The 13,831-nt window shown below is 36.4% G+C and overlaps 1 protein-coding gene across 1 annotated transcript in view; it reads right to left on the bottom strand.

Annotated features, from left to right (window-relative positions):
* Positions 1–6,493, bottom strand: part of MAN1A1 (mannosidase alpha class 1A member 1) — a 112,145-nt gene extending 105,652 nt beyond the window's left edge. The window contains exon 1 of the mRNA XM_026845829.1: positions 6,397–6,493. Coding sequence (XP_026701630.1) covers positions 6,397–6,493 — 97 coding nt within the window. The remainder of the gene's footprint in view (positions 1–6,396) is intronic.
* Positions 6,494–13,831: the final 7,338 nt, after the last annotated feature.

A 13,831-nucleotide genomic window follows, 5' to 3' on the forward strand; every position in this document is an offset into this window, starting at 1 on the left:
TATGTATATATTATGTGTGTGTGTATATATATACATATACACACAATATATATGTGAAACAGATGAAGATTTGTGATCTGCAAGCATATTATACAGAACATTACACAGAAAAGTTTCAGACGTGTCCTAATGCACTGTCTGTAACAGGATGGAAGCCAGGCCTCTTACTCTTCTCAAATTCAACTGCTTTTCTTTTTCTGACTCTGTGTCATATTCTGAATTGAAGGAAACTGTGGCAAAGCATATGACAAAAATGGAAGATAAGGAAATATGAAGTGGCCTCAGGTCACGCTATACATCAGCTCCCTCACATGTAATAGTTCACCATTCAACAAGCAAGAACAAGAAATACTAGTCTATGATTCATGGTCATAGAAGATTAGTAGAATGTTGTTTTATTTTCCAGAAAACCTGTTACATTTTTGTGTTTCTGATATGAGGCATGAAAATTAATATAGGATATTTATATCTGTAACTTTTTTACTGTCATGGAAATTCAACACACACGAATAATAATGGATATCCTTTCAAATAAAGTTAAAATGTTCAAAAAGTCTCCTCTAGTATTGTCAGAAGAACTGTTCTTTAGGGATACTTTGTACTACTGTTGAAACGAACAAGAAAGTTTCATACATAGCTGTGTTTGAATTGCACTCAACCCCACCCTGATCTTAGGCTCTTCATTGTTTTCAGCCAGTGAGACAAACTTGTTTTGTCACCTTCCATTGTAAGTTGAAGAAGCTCAGTCAAAGCAGATGTATTCCATTAAATCTTCCTCCAATTTGTCATTTCAGACTCAAAATTCCAGCCAAGAATACATAAATACAAGCTGTCCCAATTTTTTTCTTAATCTGGCCATTAAGAATAGTTCAGATCATCTTAACATGGGGAGTAAGACCAGATACTTTGTAACATTAAACATTCAAATTTTAAAAAATCAATCAGGCATCCAATTTTTTTCAGTTGTGTATACATATACATTGTACATTAACAATACACTATTCTCAACATATTCAAGAATACATATAGGTTTGACAAAATTAATGGTTTTATTAGAGCTGTAGTTTCTTAGACCATTGTTTCTAAGCTGACTCAGATTTTAAAACAGTGTTTTCCTTTATTTAAAGTTCACTGAAAAGGTTCCTACCCAATATCATTAGCAATTTAAAGTGTCAAGAGTGATTAATTATTAAAGTGTGCTATGCCAAAACATGAAACTCTTACTCAAGTACTGGCAAACCCCCAGCAATGCTAACATTTTAAATTTCAGTCACTATTACCAGCTGGTAAGAGTGGGAAATGTAACAATACTTTCAATTATTACATTAGCTAGTTTTTCATATGTGTGACATGAAACAATGCTGCAATATTTCTAGAACACTCTTTCAGTATCTAGCATTTTGTATGTCTGTGCATTTTAGAGCCAGCTCTGGTGTCTTTTAAAAAGAGCTTGATAAGTTTTTCCTCCACCGCTTGCCTCTCTCCTTTCCATGGAAGCCTTCGTCATCTACCACCACTCCTCTAGCACCCATGCAGCTCAGCTACATGTTTCGTTATGAACCACCTTCTTTTGGTTGTTTGAACATGCCGTCTACTGATTTGATATTTCCACCTCTTATGAAGGGTACCGTTCCCCAGAAGGAACAATAAATCCTTGTTCATGCCATCTATGCCACTTTTTATGGGCCTCCATATATTATCATCTGTTGGGAATCCTTCTGGGTTCATGGAACTATTTGCAGTTTGCCTTTGTCATAGCTATCTAAAGTAACTTGTTAGCACTTCCAAACTGTAACTCTGGTCACTTGATTTTCCAGTGCTGTGCTAAGTAATTTGGGAGCATGGCCTCAGCAGCAACGGATCCCTGCAAGATGCCAGAAATAGCTGCTTTTTGGAAATCTAAAAATACAATAAACTTGACTTCATACCAACCAACTTCTTTGAAAGAACAGCAGTTGTGCAGCATGATCTCTTCTCACAAATGCTGTATTGAGTCATTCATCCACATACATGCTATTGTATTTAGACGAGTTTCTATTAATTTAGTTGGAAAAGATGTCAGGCTTAGTTCCAAAATCAAGACCACATACTGAAATCCAAAATTCCAAGGGATCCAGCAGCAACATTGAAGAGAAACAAGATGGTGGGGGAGGCAGGTGTGGGGGGGGAAAGGTGTTGAAGTTTTTCGATTTAAATTAGCATACTGTTTAAATACATGTACAATTAATTTTCTAGGGCTATATTAATAAACTTACAGTTTAAATATACACATTGATGTACACTGCAAGACAGTTTTAAATATGAATTTTGGCTGGTTTTAAAAATCTTCATACACTTCAATACTCCATACAAGAAACTACAAAAATCAGTTCAAAGTGGGAGGAACAGGATCTTGCTAAATTATAGTACTTTAGCATTGCAGATTGTGAGTATTTATTAAATGCGTCCCTTTCCCTCTCCAGAAAAGGTCCTTTCACTTGCAGAGACTAATTATACTATGCCCACAAGTTACAATATTATTAAACTGGCAATACTGCACATGAAATACAGTTACAGATAATTAAAAAAAGCCCTTTAGTAACTCTCTCACTTAAGCACAGAAAACACTTCTAGAAAGAGCTCTCCGCAAGTGCAGCAATTCTCATTAATTTTAAAATCAGTACAGAAAGCTTGGAGAGGAATAGCTCCTGGGTTGCGGGGCTGGTGGTGAGATGCTGGGGAAAAAAATGGCAAAATTGTGATTTTGCTGCTTCCACACTAGGAGGGTAGATGGATAAAGCTCTATTTTAACAAACATTGTAAACAGTAATCTGAAGGTTTAAAGATTAAAATATTAAAAATTAACAGCACTTACTCAGGGCCTACCTTCTACCAAGTATGGGCAGAGAACAATTAGTACTCACAGCAGAAGTCATACCAGCACAGGAGACATGCCTTGTTTTGCTGATGCACAGGTATGGTGCAAACAGATGTTCAGCTATTCCAATTTACTTGATTAGTCTAGAAATAGTGGTATACTTCATGGAATTAATCTAATAGGAATGCTACAGAGACAACAACTGATGAATTTTCACTTCTGCCTTTTCATATAGTTGTTATTGTAACTGATTTTTTTTGTAGTTGCAGTAAACTATAAAAAAAACCCACAAAAATGTTAGTTACTTGCCAAGACAACATGGTAAAAACTAAAGTGGCAAATAAAAAGGAAATCAAAACATTAGATGGATGTGTTGAAAAGACTTTACAATGGTCAGAGGCAAGTACGTGGCTTTGGCTTGAAACAGAAGTATTTCTAAAAGTTAATTATTTTTAGTGTGCACATGGGAGAGGAAGCAACTTCTGTTCATAACACAAATATGTCTACAGTCTACCAGTTCAAAGACTCCCTCAACTTATTAAATACACTCTCCACACTCTGCTCACAGAATACTAACAAGATCAAGGCAGGTTCTTGTCTTCAAAAGTTGGTTTCATGGCCTGGGTTTATCACAAATATAATGTCATTTCAAAGTCTGGCAAGAAGTCCTCTGCTACAGAAACTCTTAATTTGTATGAGGTGTTAAAGCAGGATGCTTTTTCTTCCCCTGAGGTCAGAATCACCAGTTGTCACTATCCTTTCTCCCTATCATCATCCCACCAATCATATCCTTCTTCCCCTACCCTAACAACAGTGTCAGTATAGTTGCCAAATTCATGATGATATTGCCTAAGAGTCACATCTAAATTACACTTCTTAAAAGCCCATCTTATTTTGGTGTTTCAGAGAAACACATCATGACGGTTGTGTCTTGCCTTCAAGATGGAACAGTCAATCTATCTACAAAATGCCTTATCATGCTAGCAAGGACAGATGTGTTTATACTTTCAAAATTAAGCTTAGAAGCAATATCATTTGAAAATAGCTTTCCTCTGTGTCAGGAGAGCTCTACTGTCTGTCACCTATGCAACATTAAGCACCAGTAAGCTACAGCACTGGAACCTGATGTTCCCCACAGTGAAGTACTTAAAGTCTCCATCCCATAACAGACCCTGCCCCAATATATGTAAGGTACCATAACTGCACCAGTTAATTGACAGGAGGGTAAGTGTTCAAAATTAAATAGCTGGCTAATGAAATATGCTATATCTTATTCTATTAAGACAATGAAAAACTTATATTTTTGAAAAATTGAGACCTGGAAGCAATAAGAAAAGACAATCACGGCAAATTGGAGATAGTTATGATGGATGGCACTGAACTGAAGGTCTTACTTGATTTCTGAAGGTTGTGAGGAGATTTGCAGGACACAGAGGTGGAAGTAACTAATTCATTTCAGAATTACCTTAAAAGTAGTCAACCGTTTGCAATCCATTTTTTTAAAGAAAACAAAAACCAGAAACAAAGATAAGGAAACTTGTTTGTCCTTTCAGGAGGAAAAAGTTTCAACTATTTGACCAAAGGAAATAAAAAAAAAACAGAAATCATCCTTTTATTGCTTTATGAAAGAGGCATCTGTTGAATTCAAACATGAAGGTACCTATTAGATCTAATGATCTGAGAACACTATTACAGAAACAAGGCTTTGCTTCTGAAAAACAAAAGGAGATTATGGATTCAGGAAAGGGTAGCTTATGAGATAGAACGGCTTGGAGATATGCTGCTTTTTAGTATTCTGTAAAGCAATTCACCAGAAAGAGACCTAATGCTTATTTTGATTTGCCACCAAGATCAGTAAGAGTGAAGATGTTTCTAAGGAAATCTCCTCAGCAATAAGATCTTATACTAGATGACCATGATGAGAAAGTGATCTGCATTTAGATTGACTCTGGCTCTTACTCCTTTAAATGCAGTTTTATTTTCAAATTCAACACTTGTCCTGTTTCACACTGCATAGTGCCTGCAGTGACTTATTCTTATGCAACATCCACAAAACTCCTGCTTAAGAATTTTACAAGTTGATACATCTACAGCTTTTTCTGGGAATCCATGCAATATCATTAAGAACTCAAACTTCATATATTTTTATACCACTTCTGATTCCAAATGAAACTACATTAAGCAGTTTAATTTTCAAGACATCATGTGACATTTTGTTGTCCTCCAAGAAAACAAAGAAAACAGGATTGCATTAAATAGCTCTTCAAACACGATATCAAATTGCACAACTATCAATCATCTGAAGGAAGATAATAAATTTTAGTTTTCAAGAAAACAGAAGCCCAACTGAACCCTGAGGTTTACCTAAATTACTTTGGATTCCAGCACCCTCTTCATGTATAAAGTCCAATAACTAACTATATAATAATTACCAAGTAACATTTTTGATGTTACCTTGGGTAGACAAGCAGTTCAGCAAGATCAATGTAGATGTTGTATTTTCAAAATTATTTTTGTAATCAAAACTGCTGTCTCTTAGCAACTTCCAAATATAGTTGAGGGTTTGATAAGTGCTCTATTTAGGCTGTTTTAGGAAATGTTTCCACTTCAAACTATCTTTTCCAAACATTCAACAAAATAAATTCCTGTTAAATCAAAATAATGTATTGATTTTGTCTCAGCTATAGAAATTACTTCATTTTTCAGCTTTCGGTTTGGAAAACAGAAGCAATTTGAATAAAAAGATTGCTGTCAAACAGTTTAATTCTTCATTTTTCTGAAAAACTGAATGATGACATTTCATAGGGTTGCTTTCCTCACACTCGCTCAGAATGCTGTTCCTCTTCAGCTGTTATTTATCCAGCCTTATGTCCCACTTAGACGTTGAAAAAGTCCTGCCTCATTACACTGCACTTCTGCAGTGTGCCTCTCTTTTTCAGTTCCTTAGAACTTTTCAGCCCTGTATTTGTTCTCTACTGATAACAACTTGGGCATTATTTACGCATATCCTGTGCAACATTTAGAGGTGCAAATAATGGGTATATTCATGAAAGAGAAAGCCTGATAAGGGAAACTGACTGATACAGATTAACAAGTTTTTTTAAGGAATGGAAATAAGTTCCTGAGAACTGCAGACAGCTTCAGCTACCTTCATGACTGTAGAGAGTACCTTTTGTTCCTTGTACAGGATTTATATTTTTTTCCCCCCTTACAGTTTTGGTTTTTTTTCCTGCTTATTGAATGTGATGTCAGTGAGTTCCATTTCATAGGAAAAGTTTAAGGCAAGGCAGTATTTAATGCAACAAAACTACATCTTTAGCACGCAAGCAATGACATGCTTCATTTATTCTCATTCAAAAGGGAATCTGTAAGTCATAGAAAGCATCACCTTCATTTACTGTTACTTTTTATACATAAGCAAGAAACACCACACTGCATGACAGAGGGTAGAAAGAATACATGTTTATCACCTATAAGCTTTTTAGCTGATTTACTGTTTTATGCCAACGTCACTAAGCACAAAAATACACTCTACTCACCAAATAAATTGCTTGAATGTCCTTGCTTAGATATGGGTTTCAGTTCATTTAATCCCCATGCGTAACGCTTATAATTATCCCAGGCATGTTTCATCATCTGTAGGAAAACGAAAGCAGGATTATAATGTTGATTTAGCAAGAAGCTACAGCAGATACTGACTTGAGAATATTCTCAGTATTAAACACATTTAATTCAATGCTTAATTAAATTCATGTTGTATGCATCAGAACTATGAAATTCTCAACACAGAATAACAATGTCACTGTTTTCTGGGTGGCAGTGGTATGGTTACCTTAAGAATTCTATGTTTGTCCCATCCACCTCTACCATTATCTGCATGCTTATGGTCAAGACACACTGACAAACTCAAAAATAATTAGTTTTTAGGAAGGGAATTTATCGTGTTATGTATCAATTCAAACAAGATATTATTTCCTTTAAGCCTACACCTCGAATTGAGGGAAGTAACATTTTTAAAGAAAATACTTCTCCTAGAGCAGGAATTTTTAAGGTCAAAATGAACCTCACAGCAGTTTTCAGATTCTGGCAGAGACTTTCTTGCATAAAACTAGCTGGTTCAAACTCAGTATAGCTTAAAACAGAAGAAGGAAGCTAAAGTGAGCCGTCAGAACAACAAGCAAAGGTTTATTCTATGACTATAAATGCTACTGTATGCTTCTGTAGCTACTTTCACATGTTGTTTTGCACAAATAGCCAAAAACTTTTACAACTAAACATCACTACAAAAATGTGTTTTGTAACGAATTGCAACACAAATAAATACTGCTTTGGGAAACTGGCTCAGGGAACCCAGCACAGCAGCTCTGTGGTAAGAGGAAAGGACATCCACGTCAGAAACCAGGGCAGCAGATTGACTCAAGAACAGCTCACGCTCTCTACCACCTGAATCAGCCAGACCTACTCCAAACTGTCCTTTCTGGGGGTGGTCCAGGTGCATAGCCAGGAGCCCATCTGTACCTCCTCAAACAAGCAGCAAGGACAACACATACAGTTCTGCAGGCCTGGAGAAGAGCCACTGCCACTCCAGCAGGTCCAACACATCCCTTTACCAACTAATACCTTTAACATCTGCTCAGGAAGTTTTCTTTAAGGGCCACCACAAGCAGCCCGACCTCACTTAACAGAAGATTTTGCCTCCGGGTGGTCCCTCCCCAATTCTTCCACAAGGCAGAGCAGAGCTGGGAATGCCAGAGGTCATCTTCTAGACAAAAAGTCACAGTTTCAGACCTTTTCAAAGATATTCCTTCAGGCTGTCAGTTGACAACACTGATCTGCCCTTGCTTTCAGACCTCTTCTTGAGGCCATGTGTGTCAAGGATAATTCTGAAAATAACAGTTATAATCCTAACTTTAAAAGCAACAGCCTTGGGTCATGCTGATAACAGTAATCCTGCACTTTCTTCCTTGCTCTTTCCTTTGCTCAAATCACATAGAGAAACTATGTCAGTTAAAAATCTTTATTAAGACAGACTATAATAAATTACACTTGTGAGAATAAACATTTCTTTGACATTTATGGAAGCATAAATGCACATTTATTCTTCAGGAGAATTCAGGGATGTTAATCTACTCCAGAGCCTTTACAGGTCCAGCTTTACAAATGCAAAAACTGCATTTAATACCTGAGCATTTTCAACCAGAAGGTTGTCAGATCTCAGCTGAAAGGCAGTGAGTGTGAGGCTCTGTGGAAACGGTCGCAGGCCATGGATGGCACCGATGATATGCTGGATGGCAGGAGTGATGTCCCTTCCTTGACTTCACTGCAAAATGGCTTAGGAGTTCTCCAAGGACGGGACATTAGGCAGAACTGGTAATAAGCAGCCAAGTGGCAGACTTTATGTCTACGGGGCATTCCCAATACCTGTCTACGGGGATCAAGACCATATGAAACCGATCATTTGGCCACAGCATATTTCCAAATTTATCAATTGCAGCTTTACGGTAATTTTGCATTATTATATAAGAATTTATTTTTTTTTCTATCTTGCCATCATGTGCCAGACCTGCAAGCTCAGCTTTAGTTATCAACGTACAAATTCTCAAATATTTTATCAGGCTAATTCCTGCCCTGCACTGAGCCTGATATTTTATAAGCTTTGTCAAAGCTTTTTTTCTCATAAAATCACATCAGAATCTTTTCATTTGTTTAATCTTAACCTGGGAACACTACACAGATGGACTTTTTAAACATTTTTTTTTTAAAACTAAACTTGTAATTAAGTGATCTGAATCAAATTGCCATGTCCTTCCCTTTTCCCCTCCTTTCTCTCCACATCCCTACTCTTTCTCTTGCATAAGAGATGCAGTGCTCATCTATCCCCACACCAAGTCAGTTCAGAAAACAGAAATTTTTGCAAGTCAAATTTTTGTTTTGAGGATCTTTATTGTCCTGTTTCATTCCCCAAATCAGATTGCCATGACTATCAGTTACCAAGCAAGAAAGTCAGGAACAGCTTCAGACACAGTTCGGTTCAAGCAAAAAGTCATAAAAGTGCATAACCCATATGTACTCAGTTGCTTTTAGTTTTTCCAACTGATTGATATTTTGATCATATTGCATTGTAAATGCATGCATGAGTTCTTAACAGAAACCACTGTGATTACTCTCTTGTAGCCAATCCCTAGATAGTATGACAAGAAGCTAGCCCACACAGTAGACACTACCTTCTAATATTTATTACTGCATGTTAATGAACAATTGTTTTGGTTTGTTGCTTTTTCTTTTTTTTTTTTTTTTTTTTTTACTCAGGTACATTTATCTAATTGATTCTTAGGAAATTATAAGACATGAATCCAAAAAGTAAGCAGACAGACAAAACCAGTAATTTGAAAAAACCCCAAACTTTAAGAAATATTTCCATGGGAAGAAAACCACACCAGAATCTACAGAGCAAGATATCTGATTAATCTCTTTTGGCTAATCAAAGCGTTAATTTAGAACTCTTCCAGAAAAAGTCTAGATTTTGATAAAAACACCAAGCTTAGTAAATTTGCTCCTAAGAAAATGCACCTTTAGAACACCTTAGCTTTAGACATTTGGAGGTTTATGGACATAACATTGAAAGCAAAATGCAACTCGAGAAGCACTCAGTGAGCCCTCTAGTGTTTCAAAAGGACAGGAGTTATTCCAACTAGACACAAACGTGAATGACTATTTAGCAAAAAGTTACTAGGACTCAATGTTACTGTACTATGGACAAATAGCCCACAGATATAGTAGTCTAAACCCACTACATTTTTCAACACTGCCTGCTAAACAAGTGAGTTCAGGCTTCTATACCTAGTAAGAAGTCTGAATTTCTAGAATTCAATACCTCAGAAATACTCTACATGTTTTCCCCCCTGTGGAAATTACAAAACTGTAGTAAGTTTTCCACTAAATTAATTTACTGATTTTTAATAGCTTTATTTTCTATGTAAAAATGAAAAACTTCTAAAATACTGGGTAACAATTTGAATAGACCCAGCCCACTGATTTATTTGCTTAGGCAAAACTCCTAGCACCAGTAGTTCAAGAATGAGTTTTAACAGGTTTTTGAGAAATCAATCTGTCTTTGCAGTCTTCACCTTTCTGTTTCCATGGGACATCCTTAAATCAGTATCTCCAGACTTTTTAATTCACAAAGGCCCTTTTAACCATGTCTCTGACTACTTGTACAAGTACTGTTGATCACTTGAAATGTATAAATAAAGATCACAGTTACTGAGAACACCTGTGTTTCAACACAGTATTATGGATCCTGCTAAAAAGAGAAATCCCTAATGATGAAGAGTCTAACAGCTTTTGACCAGATGATTCCAGATACTCTCTGACTAATAAAATTATTTCACCCAAATGCTTATTAGTCCTCTAGGACGTCAATAGGCAGTTACACTTGCTTAGATGCATTCCTCAGTCCTTCTAGTTCTACTAAGATATGTTTATTGAACCTCAAACTCTGAAGACCTGACAGCTCACTGGGAAGCCCCATGCCTACATTAGTTAGTCTGTTTCTGATGGAGCTCTATATCAGGTCACTCACAATCAGAAGTGGCAGCCAAAGGATTGACTAGCTAGCACTCTTTCACTAGTAAGCTGTCTGCGTTTACATCTTTGGAAAAAAAATGGAGCACTAGTTTTTACTTACGAAGTCAGAAAATGCCAAAATACAACTCCACCTCTGTCGAAGAATAACGCAGTGTGCTACTGTAATTGATTTCAGCAAAGTAACTTAGAAGAAAAAGGTGAAGGTCTAACATTATGCAAAAAAGAACCTGTATGTTTCTTTCTCTAATTCTAAAGGAAGCATTTTGAAATACAATTTTAATATCCTTCTCAACCCACTGAACATTAAAAAAAACGAACCAAAACAAAACAAACAGGTTTGTTCTTCTGAAACAAAAACCTTTTCTACAGCTATAATCCTGGCCAGCCAAAAGATGATGATAATGCTCTCCCATTTGTTGGTATTTTAGTTACTGCCATCTTCCAAAGCACTCTAACACAATGTCTACAGAGAACAGACACATAAGCCACTTCAAATGTGCAAAATACAGTTCTACTCAAAGAGGAGTACCCAAGAATTCAGGCACTAAACCTTGTCAGAAAACAAGAGCAATGCTGAATCAGCAGAGTAATCGTGGTATTTAGATGCAAACTACTGCAGCACCAGGAGGAGTGAAAATAACAAAAACTTAATAAATCTTATTTTTAGCAGTTACATATAAGCTGGAGAGATGTCAAAAAGAACATCAGGAAAAGAATTCAAGCACTTTTTTGTACTGTGATATTAAAGGAAAAAAAAATTCATTGCATGAAATAGTACCATCCCGACCTTCAACAGTCATTTAAACTATGCTAAGACAAGGGAGGAAGGCAGAGGACTAACATAGTGAATGCCTGAGAAATGAAGAGACAAGTTTAAAAAAAACCCCACAAAAAAAACCCCAACCAAAACAAAACTATGAAGAAAACATAAATTTGCTCGTCTAATCTCTACTAAACTCTCATTTCTAGATTAAATAATCTTCTCCTGCTCAGCTCACACTGAACATTTTAACATTTAAGTTATTCTTACCTTATAAACTTCTCCTTATCAGAACTACATGTTCACTCAGTCTAGTCTCCCTGAATCTTCTCTCCTTCCTGTTGCTGTAACTAAAACTTCATTCACAATTATCAGCAAAGGAAATGAAGGAAGTCCCCAGAATTAGTAACAAACCTCTATACACATTCCACTGAAACTCTCCTCCTGTACCAATCAACTTGCGTGGTTGATGTCTGTACTGGGTCTGACCAGGAAGGAGTTAGCATCCTTCACAGCAACCCACATGGTGTTTTGAATTTGTGGTTGAAATAATGTTGATAAAACAACGGTGCTTTGGCTATTGCAAAACAGTACTTGTACAACACCAAGGCTTTCTCTTTTTCCAATTCCTGCCCCTTTCCCACTCCTTCGCTGCAAGCAGAATGGGGGGGCGGCCAAAAGGTTCAGAGGGGACATGGCTGGGACAGCTGGCCAAAAGGATAGTCCCTACCATGTAACATCATGTTCAGAAATAAAAACTGGGGTAGAGGAAGAAGGAGGGGTTTTACAAGTTGGCTCTTGCTCAGAGACTGGGCATCAGTCTGCTTGTGGGAGGTGGTGAGCAATTGCCTTTGCATCACCTGTACCTGTACTCTCCTTCCCTCACCTAATAAATGGTCTTTATCTTGACCCACCAGGTTTCTCACTTTTGTTCTTCCTGTTCTCTCCTGCAGCCCACCTGGTGGGCCAACATCTGTGTGGGTGCTTGGCTGCTGGCCCAGGTGAACCCACCACAATGTCTCATAGTATCACCAGAGCGGGAAGCTTGTGACCACAACATAACGCCTAGCTGGTTTTTGTACTCTGATGACAGTATTACATTAAGCATTAGCAAAACCTCAAGCTTTATAAAGCTTTACTTTCTTACTTTCCATTTCCATCACTGTTAACCAACAACTGAACCTACATGAGACTTGATGAATCAGAATCATAGAAGGGTTGAAGTTGGAAGGAACTCTGAAGATCATCTTGCCCAACCCCCATTGAAACACCTATTCTCAACTGTTTCCAACAGTCCCCAAGTACCAGCCAAATTGCAGTACAGCTGAAAAACTTCACAATCATTTCAGAAATCTGTTATTAGTAAATGTAAAAATGCCTTTGAAGGTTCTGTCACCAATTGAGATTTCTCTGTAGAAAAACTGTATGATCTCTTTCAGCTGATTCACTATCAGCTTTCACAAAATCATGCTGACTATATAAGAGATCTGTTTAATATGCTCTTACAGAATCTACTGATTATCACAGTGAGTCAGTTTTGGCAATACACAGACTGTCTTTTTTATTTTAGTTATCAAAAGTATTACCTTTGTGTTTCATCATCTTCATAATGCTATTTAGTGTAATATGGTACTTCTAAAGAAATATAAGTTATTAACTGAGTTTATTGATCTTGTCTTGAATAATTTGCATCTTGGAAACATGAAGTAATAGATTAATTTTTCTCTAGATCTCAATACAGAACACTCCTTTCCTACGATTAGGAAATACAACTACGCTGTGAAATCATTTGACAATTTCCCTTGTTTCAGATCATGATCTTTGCTACTTTTGCCATTATTTACTATCATTGCTTTGGTTGTACTTCAGCCCTTTATTTCAAATCTTTCTTGCAGTTCTGCATGTAATTGTAATACATGCCAATGTCTTTTCCATCTGGAAGTGTTTTGATCTCTAATAACTGCCTTGAATTGCCTTAAAAAATTAAATAAGATTTTTTAAGTATTTTTTTTTTTGTATTTGCAGCGGTTTACCCTGTTCAGACTTGCTCTTCAGTGGAAATTCTAGGTAAATATGTAGGGTGTTCTGCTGCAATTACTTCTTCATGAATTAGTTCATAACCTTATCTAAACAGTATGACTCAGTGATATATGTCTACTTTTTTTTTCAGTTGCACACTGTCTACTCTTATGCTAGACTGTTGATAACATTAGTTGTAAGCAACTTTTCATAAAAAAAACCCCTCAAAATTAACTTCTTGACTGAAGACCAAGATTCACTAGAAAACTAGATAAAACTGGTTTATATTCGGATCAGGTTTTTGGTAGGTATAATTGTGTCTAGAGTTTGATTTCAAATTAAACATTAGCAATTATAGTCAACAGAATTTTATTCTAAATTCTTCATTTCAGTTACTATTTCTTATTCCAGAAACAAAGCTGAATGAAAAAATTCTCAAATATCCAAAGAAGGTCCATCACATTGAATACTCTTTACTTTTTTTCACTGAATCTGACAGAAAAAGATACAAATGACAACATACTCCTTTTCTCTACTGGCAACAGAAATCTGTTTTTCTCCTTCAGGACACATAAAATAAATCCTTTCACTATGAACCTTCATATATA

The sequence above is a fragment of the Athene cunicularia genome, assembly GCF_003259725.1.
Source record: "Athene cunicularia isolate RWA chromosome 3 unlocalized genomic scaffold, athCun1 chr3_part1, whole genome shotgun sequence".
Taxonomy (NCBI): domain Eukaryota; kingdom Metazoa; phylum Chordata; class Aves; order Strigiformes; family Strigidae; genus Athene; species Athene cunicularia.